The 10,766-nt window shown below is 39.3% G+C and overlaps 1 protein-coding gene across 1 annotated transcript in view; it reads right to left on the reverse strand.

The window, feature by feature from the left end:
- Positions 1-950: 950 nt before the first annotated feature.
- LOC104911810 (contactin-associated protein-like 5) overlaps positions 951-10,766 on the reverse strand; it is a 40,759-nt gene continuing 30,943 nt past the window's right edge. Inside the window, exons 7-8 of the mRNA XM_031554311.1 lie at positions 2,689-2,889; positions 951-973 (exon numbers count right to left, since the gene is read on the reverse strand). Of these exons, the coding sequence (XP_031410171.1) occupies positions 951-973; positions 2,689-2,889 (224 nt within the window). The remainder of the gene's footprint in view (positions 974-2,688; positions 2,890-10,766) is intronic.

The raw sequence follows: 10,766 nt of genomic DNA on the forward strand, positions 1-10,766 counted from the left end.
TTTCCTCCCATGTCAAAGCTATGAAAGTCAAAGTTACTATGTAACAGCGTGAATATTTGTTGCAGAGTCAAGTCAAGGAAGAAAAAGAAAAGAGAAATCTCTTTATTGTTTCTCTATGAAGCATGATAGTGTTTAGATCCTGAAGGCAAGGATTTGGGGTTTTGTTGCTACCAGCTGAGATATCTTAATCATATATTCTATCTCCTACGACAAAAAAAGAAATAAAAACAAAATTCCATAGTAGATGAAACACAGAAATGAATTAGATCCCTTGATGGTGGGGGAACTTCTGTACATCTGTCAAGATCAGATATACCTCTGGAAGATGTCTTTCCATTAAATGCACACTGCTGGGCTTGGTCCAGAACTATTAACGAATGGTGATATTCATCAAGATGGATTAGGTGACATAATGTTCCCTACTGGCCCATGAATGCAACATTCTCATCACCACACGCAGTTATATACTGACTTTTGAAGGAATATATAAATGTTGTTTGTTAACAATAATTAAGCATTACTCTTGCAGCACAAAATGCTTCAGGCATCCAGAAACCTGGGCCAAATCAAGAAGGAAACCCTCGGAGTTCTGATTTTTGTACTAATCAATTTTAGTGATCAATTACTACTGGGCATAAATAGGTGGGAATCTTTCACAGTGTGCCCAGCAAAATGCCCTGAATACACACACACCTATAAGCTTAGTAGTGGAAATTCTTTAAATCTTAGGACTCTTCAAGATATGTACCACTAGGCTCTAGGTTCTTCCCTAATACAGGGATAGTTCACCTCAAAATGAATATCAATTAACAAAAATACAGAAGGCTTTGGGGAAATATATTCCTTTCTACTACTTAAAAAACATGTAACACTAAGCTAAGAACAAGCCTGTTCCCCAAACCTCATCGTTTCAGGAGCTCAGACAATTTATTTTTGAGCATGTTCCAAGTCTAGTCAAACTTATAGCCTCGGGCTACAGAGAAAGTTCACGATGAAAAATTGAAAGCGTAATTAAAAAGCGTACAAAAAGAAGAAAGAGAAAGGGGAAAAATGATAGTCTGCCACATGCAGAGCTCAAGATTGTAATTTTTTTCCGATTTATCATGTATTAAAGAGTTATGAGTCTTGCATGGTCAACTGTCAGGAGCCCAGTGGCACTGCACCAGCTGCAAGAGAGCAAGCTGGTCTGCAGAACATCGCCCTAATACCTCTCCCTCAAGGCACTGTTGTCACACATTTAATTCCTGGACAAGTGCCTATCGGGAATTGTCTTAGCAAGTCTGCAAGATGCTTTACAGAGGTTCCATATACAAGATGTACTACAACATATATTGTTTCTTTCTGCACACACATGAATAAAATACCTGACAGAAAGAAGGAGAATTAAATATATGCAGATCTGCTGTAACACTGTGGTTTTAAAAAAAGAAATGATCCAGATATATCTGGATAATCTCTGTGGTGAATATATCTTTGTAACACATCAAGGATGGTATGGAATAATAGCAGCCAATGACTCTGAAAGTATTGGTAAAACATTCTTCCTTGTTTTCATGAGCAGCTATGTCTGTGCTTTGTTTCTCCTTTCTGCTCAACTCTGGGTGCTGATGCTAAAACTTCACTCTTCAAAAAATTATCAGCAATACAAACGGTTCTCAGCTGGTAAATTCTGATAGTAACAAAAGACATAACTTACTGCTTTTGAAAATAAAGTATTTGTAAGGCATCAGATTACCGGATTATTAAATACTTAGATTTATAATAACTGCTGATATCAGTCAAGTTTTTTTCTACATCTCATTAGGCTGTGTATTTTTAACACAATAAGAACACCCATTACAAGATTCCCTTAAGGCTTTCCGTGGGATTTCTCCTAGCCTACTAATAAATTTAAGAGTTCCTAATAATCGGAAGGACCTAATAATCATCAGGACCATACAGACATTACAAACAACTAAACAAACATTGGAAGCATCCAGAAGCCTGCCTTTAAGGGCATTCCTCTTTTCTGGATTACCAGATGTAAACTCCAGACTTCATCAGAGCACCACACAACAGGCAGCCACCCTGAGTAGCCACTGGTGATTTGCTATCACAAAAAGACACAAACTGATCAGATCCTCTCTGCTTTCTAGTTGCTACAATGTTATTCAGTGCAAAAAATTGGCTCCTTCTACCAAGAGGTAAAAATTTTTTTTTTTGCCCCAGGAACTATTCTACCAAGCACTTTAAACATCACATTCAGGACTGTTGGACTGGTACAACCTTACTGACTAGAAATACATAAGTTAGTCTTACACTTTCTCTTTTAATATAGCTAAAAATCTGTAAATAAAAAAAAAAAGCAAAAGAAAAAAAGCAAAACAAAAACAAACAAAAAAAAAACACCAATCATTTACCACCGGCACAGTGTAAGTGCTTCCCAAGTGCTGTTTTCCATTGCAGAAGCTTTCAGACCCTTTGTACTCAAGGACTTACACCCTGGGAAACTCCCCTGCAGAGTTCTGTCCATCTGATGTCAGAGGACAGCCAGCACACAGCAGAACCCAAGAAAGTCAACGGCTTTTCACTTTAGCCTGTATTGCTACTATCCAGGCAGTTTTCTTTCTCCTTAGTTGCAGTGCAGCCTGCACCTGCTGTATAATCAATAGCAGTTAACAAGGAAAGACTTGGGCTCATGACACTTACTTGGGGTGTTGAGGAGACGTGACTTTTTGCAGTGGTAGGCTGCCTCCTGCTCACAGTACTCCGCACTGTTTATCACAGCTTCAAGCTGCTCTGAGCTGCTGTTGTAGTTAAAGGACATGGTGTAGGGCTTCTCTGGACCAGCTCCTTGAACTCTGGTTAGCCCTGTGTTGTTGTGCTGCACTGCAGTCCAGATCTTGTCTTCTGTTAAATGAAAAAAGGATTGAATGGGAAGTTAACAGCCAAAAATTTGCAACAAGCAGGGCACAAAAGCCAACCCAAATCTAACACTTTACTGCAATACAGACAAGGTCAACTCTGAAATGGTCCCTATGTGATGAAAACCTGCATATCAACATAGAACCCAAGAGCTGTTTCTCCCTGAACCAGCTTGAGCAGATGCTACAGCTTGCTGTGCTAGAGAAAAATTGTTAGAAGCTTCCCAGGAAAAATGGGAAATCTTCAGCATCTTCTGTTGCCAGCATTCAGAGAAAATTAGATGCATTTCAACTGGCTTCAGTCCTGGGAGAAGACTTAGTAATATGTCTCGGGATGGTAACATTCATCTTTTGCAAACATAACTTGACCTAAGAGAACAGCCCACTGTTATAAGAAATAGTAACTGCTGCTGATGAGCTCTCACAAAATCATCACAAACAGAATTACTGACAAAAAGCTGCAACTGTGAACGTGTTCCTATCGCCCATTTACAAGGCAGAGAATGCATTTTACTCAACTGTCACATTTTTCTGCATGAAAGTTGAACAATGCAGAACAATATATGACTCAGCATCTGTATATAAGTATAAATTTTGATGCTTGCCCATGCTGGGGACCACAACCTCACTTCTTTTATTGCATTTACTGACAATACAATGTATTTCTCAGGTCATGCAAAACAGAATCTAGGTTTACTCACAATTCACGCTGCAACAGCACAGCTCTACCAGCATTGAGGTTGGTGTGACAAGAACATGGCAATTAGAAGCAATTAGCTTAGCAGGGAAGCTATTTCCCAGTAGGTTCAGGTGTGATAGCAAGGGACAAGATAACAAGGGCAGCTTGAATGGCCAGTCTGCTGAGCTGACCCAGAGTAGAAAGGCAAATTCTTTAACGAGGATTCACAAGGCTGAGTCTTGCACATGCTCTTACAAAGAGAGACACACAGTAAATTCCCTCTTTACCTAAGACTGTGTTTACTCAGGGAAGACACAAGGCAAAAATAAAAGGAAGCAAATTTGATCTTAAAAACTGTGCATTGAAGTATTCAGATGATTTTACTGCCAGATAACGTGGGTTGGATTCTCATACAGCACTAGCTTTACAATGAGCCTTTAGAATGTGTTACAGCTGATCTATATTTTTTAAGCTTCAGATATCTCACAGATTACTTCCATAGAACTCTGACATGTATATATAAACCCTAAATGGACAATCTTTTCAAAGACACTCATAAGTTATTGAATTGCCATTATAGAATCATTCAGAAGGCAGACAAGTAATGAGCAGCATGTGAGAATCATACAAATGCATCTGGCCCAACTTTGGGAGAAATTTTTCTCTGAGTAATTTACAACATGATCTTGAACTTTGGAGACTGTAAGGATAGTTTATACTCAGCAAACTAGAGATCTACTCACAGCATTCTCATCATTTCTGTGATGGTGGATGGAAGCAGTTTGCTCATAGATCTATTATCATGAGATTCTTACAGAGTTCAGGATGCTGATCGTGGATCCTTTAAGATGGAAGTCAAGAAAGCACTGATGCAATGTGTAATACATAAAGGTTAGATTAAAACCACAGGAAATACTACAAATCTATTGTTTCTAAATCTTGCACCAGTGCTTGTAAGAACAGACAATGCGGTAGCACAACATAAAACTACATAGCTCTGCACAATAGACTTCTTCCAATACAATGTAAGTCAATTAAGTCATAACACATCTTATACATCTGAAAAAAGTGATTCTCATCACCCAATGTCTTTTTGTTTATTTTTCTTTTGTTCTCTTATGGATTGACATGAATGGAGTGGATTTTTCCCAAGTAATTGGGGGTGAACCAGCATTCCTCTCAATGATGCTGGTCAAACTGGAAACCTTTGCTTTCACTGAAAAACATATTACAGCAAATGTAAAGTCACCAATACTATAAGTCAGATGTTAAGTGAGATATAAAACAAGAGAAGGGAATGAGCTATTCACTAGAAATTCCAGATGGGCAGATAAGCTCTTCTATTGAGCATCATTAACACACATTTGAGAAACTATGTAGGCTGCTGTGAAAGTAATGTCCCCTATCCATATCCGTGGAAACTACAACAGTTTCAAAGAGCAAAATAACATCATCTGACAGACCAAATTCTCAGCCACAAAACCCTATTTTTCAACATAGTCACCACCATTAGCTATGCATTTTCACCAGCAATGGACAAGAGCCTGCATGTTACACTTGTAAAAACCTGTACCAGTAGAGGTGACCCATTGTTTCACAGCTGCTACTATGTATGATAGTATCACTGCTAGGAAAATGTTGCCTATGCAGTCCATCTCACATTGGCGTGAACAGATGAAAGTCAGAAGGCACCAAATCTAGACGATATGATGAGTGTGGTGGATACGTGCAGCCAACACTGACAATGTGCTCCATGGTCTTTAAATTGGTATGGAGGCTGACATTATTGTGCAACCGAAAGGCTATCTTCTCTGATGCAACTTTTGAAGTTGGAGCCTTCAGCTCACGTCATGATTTAGCAGTCAGAATTGATGTTTTTTTCCAGGTGCCAGAAATCCAGAAGGATCATCCCTTTCCCACCCAAAAAGACAGTGCACATTACTTTATCCTCTGAGGACTGTTTCTTGAACTTTTTCTTCAGTGAGAACTTCACATGCACAACTCCACAGACTGCATTTTGACTCCAGCTCATAGTGGTGACATGTCTTTTCACCAGTAATGATATAATCCAGGAAATTGTCACCTTCAGCCTCGTATTGCTTCTATAGGTTCTGACAAACTTGCATACTGTGTTCTTTTCTATTCCTGTGTGAGCATTTGTGGGACTCACCTGGCACAAACTTTGTGATCTTTGTGATATTCTAACATTGCCACTATTGTTTCTGACACACTGCAGTCAATATGCATTACGCAGTTCCCTAGTCACGATCCACTGATTTGTGTGGATGAGCTCATCGAGATGCTTTCATTTCATTGTGTGACAGCTGTGCATGGTTGTCAGGAATGTGGCTTGTCTTTCATGTTACTGTCACCACTGTGGAAATGTACCACCCATTGCTTCACTCTACTCACATCCACTGTTTGGTCTCCATAAACATTCAGCAAACATCAATGAATGTCAATTCATTTTTTCCACATTGAGGAATTCAATGACAAACCTTTGCTTCATACACCCTTCCACATCATATGCCATTTTGTCAGACAGACCCTCTGTGGCCATCTGTCACAAGACAGCATGTAATCGAATGCTGGTATGAAGGTTCAGCCTCCACTGCCATAACACCAACATTCACCTCTGACTTCATGGGCCAACATAATAAAATAGGAGGCATTACTTTCAGAACAGTCCTCATATAATAAAATCAGTGTTCGTAATACTGATTATACTACTGATTAGGAAATACAGCTACCTTTAATATTAGAGTTGCAGAGTGATTAACACTTCAATATTTTCCAAGCTTTGTACTCGTACACCAGGAAAGGTGCCATGTGGGTATTTGAAAAGCCAACAAAACAACCAACCAACCAACACCCTAAAAAATTATCATAACATGAAACAGTCTTCCCAAGGAGCATTGGAAATGTAATCAATTGACATATTTGAAATGAGGTTGGACAAAGCATCAGAAAACTTACTGTCAGGGACTACCACTTATTGACAAATATATTGAACAGACAAGATGGACCAGTCTCTCTTTTGTCTTCTCCCTAACTGTTGATTAATTTTCAATGGTCTTGTTATCATCACAGACGCACTCATCTGTGCCTCTGAGATCTGAACTTTGGCATTCAAGGGCTGCTTTTCTCCACAGTATTTTGTGGAAATGAAAAATTAACTGCAGATTATCCATCTTCTAGTTTGCAGGGGAAAAGGAAAAACAAATTGAATTTGTCTGTACTGAACGTAATTGTGATTTAGCAAGTAAATCAGAACAGAGAAGAAGAAAAAGGAGTAGCAGAAAGGAAAAAAGTTAGTTACATTTCAGATGTTTTCTAATCTACATATGCCTGATTTATTATGCTTATTAGTTTTATAGGTCAGGTCTGTGTTTTGCTCCCAAGATTCCTTCTGTGCTCCATCTTTGAGGTAAAGGTAATGAACAGCAAACCTCAAAAAATATAAATATTTATCCCACTGATCTAATTAAAGGCGAGTCACTATCAGGCATATATGCGAGATGACAAAAGCTACCAACTTTTAAAAGTTTGTTTCTGTAGCCTGCGTACCTTTGCTGTACATATTTTCTACTACCTCAACACCTTTTGTTGTTTTTTTTCCTCCTCAAAGTCAATGAAAAAGGCTTCTAACAAGGAAAAACAGCTGAACTGGAGCACAACAAATACTCAGACTATTTCAAGACAACAGCAAAACCACGTCCATATGCTTCTGCAGATCAGAGGGCAACCTTTCTTCTGAAGACCCTCACCATTAAGGTCAAGTCTTTATTCTAATACCATTTTCTCAACCTGAAACCTAGTGGTTCGTGGGAAAAGATCATTCTATTTTCTCAAATTCACATCTGCAAGTTTAGCTAAGACTGCTCCCAGAATAGAGCTGTCTGCTTCATAATGAGGGCAATGAATTTTCCTCCTACAGTTCAGCCAGTGTGTACTCTCAAATTTACTGACAGTGATCTGTGAGCTTGCATTTCAGGCATGCTTCAGGGTCTAGGCAAGTAGTGTAGCTGCAGCTGGACATGCACACACATCATTCCAGTTAGAAAGAAGTGTAGCAGCTGTCTGCAGCTTAACTTTGCAATTTGCATCTTCTTTTGCAGGGATGCATCTCTGTAAAGATTACACCTGTGCTATTTGCAAATGGGTCTCTAAACAATGTTCCTATTTCATTCTGTTTGCGTTTGTTTTTAAAATCTTTACTATTTGGGGGTGTTGCTTTCATTATATTTTTTGGAAGTGACAGACACAAGCCAAACTGAGTGTCACTAGCTTCTTACAGCCAATTCAATGTTCGGAAACTGCTAATCTAGGCAGATAAGGCTCTCCTTTCTTTATTTCAACAAAGAGACTATCATTATCTTTTTCTATCTGTCCATATTGTATGCTTTTTTTCCTTTTTACTCAACTTAATGAGCTCTCTCTGCACTTGTGAATTTGCAGTGAGAACAAGAAAGTTGTTCTCTAAGCAAAGGTCATTGTTTATTTTTACCTTCTATTATTCCACCTTTTTATTTTATTGCTTTCTCAGCTTGGTAAAATTCTGAACCACACACAAGCTGCAAGTAATTCAAAACCCAATAGGAAAGCATAGCCACAGCTTCTACTGTATAACCTGGAATAGTTATATACAGCCTTGAAAAGAAGATTGTCTAAATGCTTATTAAATTGTTCCATAATTCAAAGGTGACGATATATTAATTTCAGGGTAATGCTACAGCTTTATGACTTTGCAGTTTTATTTAACGGTCCAATTTACAAGGATATTATGCTGCCTGTATTTGGTCCTAGGAGATGTTTTTACAGTATGGGACTGCAATGCATTCAGCACAATTTAGACCCTCTACTTAGTCTCACTCTTAGTTCTATCATCTTTCTGGAAGTCTCCAAGTTGCTTTTGACGGCACACAAATTAAATTGTGGGAAATTAGAACAGCTGGAAAACTAGCTTTCAATGAGTTCTGTATTGTCTAATTCTCATTTTTATTCTTCAACTTGAAATATCTCTGTGGAACACATTTCACCCATACAAACTGCATCACTCCTTTGTGATTTAGGAGGTTTGTCACCAAACAAGATTGTTCAGACTGATTAAATTGCCAACAAGCCAAACATCCGGTAAATGTTACATGAGAGAGAGAGAGAAATTGCTTTGAGAGCTCATACGATGCATTTGTTTTGTGCTGCTCTACACTGAATACCAAATACTGTTCTGAAAGCTGTACCTATAATTACAGGAGTAAATACACAAAAGACAGACTCTCCCCTTTTAACACTGCATTGTTTAAAGCTGCAGTGGCAGTTTAACCCAGGCACTCTACTATATCCCTGGAGAACATTAAAAGATAATTTCTTTAAGCAAAAAGCTTTAATTCACTAACTCCAAGGTGTTTTCTGAGACTGTTAGGAAACCCACTCAACTTTTTTTTTTTTTTCCCCCTTCTTATCCATTTTCTTTTCTGTTGGCTGACCCAGGCATGTGTGCTTTTTGCAGGCTGTTTCATGCTCTTCAGCCTTCTCCTAGTTTATGATTCAGCCGCTTTCAGCCAGTGCCACAAGCACTACATTTCCATGGAAACTATTCTGGTGTGGTTCCCAGCCCCCAGCTCTCAGTGCAGTCTGCTCTCCGATGGTGCTGGTAAGACTATATCTTCATGTATGTGCTCCCCAGGGATGTCCATATCTAGAAGGGTCTCCATCCTATAAATCCCTCCCAGCTCCCAGTTGCCAGCATTAGGAAAGCACAAGTGTTGCAGTGAAATGCCCAGCTCTAGAGACACACCAGCCCAGCCCTGACTGTGAGGGGAAGGGCTGCACTCCATACTCCCCAGGCAGGATGTTTGTTCAGTCTAAGCTTAAGGTTCTAGGTATGTCTGCCAGCATAACAACAATGATACCACTGGCTTCGATAGATGAGAGTGAGCTACCTCATCTGAGACACCCTGCACCCTCATTCCCCCGTTATAATGAAACCCAGAGATGCTAAACTATCACCCTGCCAACCCCCTTCCATATTTCTTGTAGTACATGGTACGTACAAGCAGTGAGAAACAGATGGAGCCACTGAATTAATTCCTAGTGCAAAACAAATGCTTATTTCCTGCACTCATGTTCACTGAAATGGTGACAACAATTCAGTCCTCTCTGATTCAAGCTGCTTCATGCCAGGTGAATTTTGAGAGCCTCAGCACTGAATCATAGAATGGAAAAAACCTCTAAGAGCACCTAGTCCAACGCCAACTCATCACCATCATACCCACTAAAACCACATCCCTCAGTGCCTCATATCCCCACGGTTCTTGAGCACCTCCAAAGTCTTTGACTCTACCACATCTCTGGGCATCTCTGTGCCAGTGCCTCACTATCTTTTCTGAGAAGAAATTTTTCATAATATCCAACCTGAACTTCCCCTGGAACAAAATCTTCCAGTATTTCAGATGCCTTATGAGATTCAAGCACCTTCATGAATCCAGCAGACAAGAAGCAGAGCCTATTGGTGACTTACTTCCCTTCTGGAGCAACACCAGGAGGCTGGAGAGCACATCTGAATGTTTCCAACACAGCACATAGCGACTGTGTTGGGGGCAAATGGATCCTAACCTGGTGAGACAGCTGGAGTGATTTTCAGAGAGCCACAGCTTACTTACAGTTTTGTGAGCATGGGAGGAGATCAATCAAGTTGCAGTAACCCTTGGTTAAAGGTCAGAGTAAAACATCTGTTACATTCATCTGTAATAAAATTTCCTTGGTAGTCTCATGCACATGTGAGGGTGAAGAAAGCCTGTGGGACATGTGCTGTAAAGTTCATCAGAAACACAGCAATTTCACAGCACAGAGCATGCTGAAAACAGCAAGGCAGCTAGTGACAGCGCAACACTTTCAACGTAACATAAACATTAAAAGTTTTTCATTTTATGATGTTCTGAAATTCTTAGTGAAAACTCAGAACAGAAACGTATAACTTGTCAGAAATGCATTGTGTCAAAAAACCTGCAGTGTTTGAGGGGATAAACTACATTTTTAAGGACTGTCTACTATCTAAGCTATAGTAAATTCTTTTTAAAGGATTCCTGTTCATTGTTTTCTCCAGTGATAAAGTCAATCACAATTATATATAGACGGTAAACTGCAAGGTACATTCATATACAAACAAAAAAGCAACCAATCAA

The sequence above is a fragment of the Meleagris gallopavo genome, chromosome 7 (genome assembly GCF_000146605.3).
Source record: "Meleagris gallopavo isolate NT-WF06-2002-E0010 breed Aviagen turkey brand Nicholas breeding stock chromosome 7, Turkey_5.1, whole genome shotgun sequence".
NCBI lineage: Eukaryota > Metazoa > Chordata > Aves > Galliformes > Phasianidae > Meleagris > Meleagris gallopavo.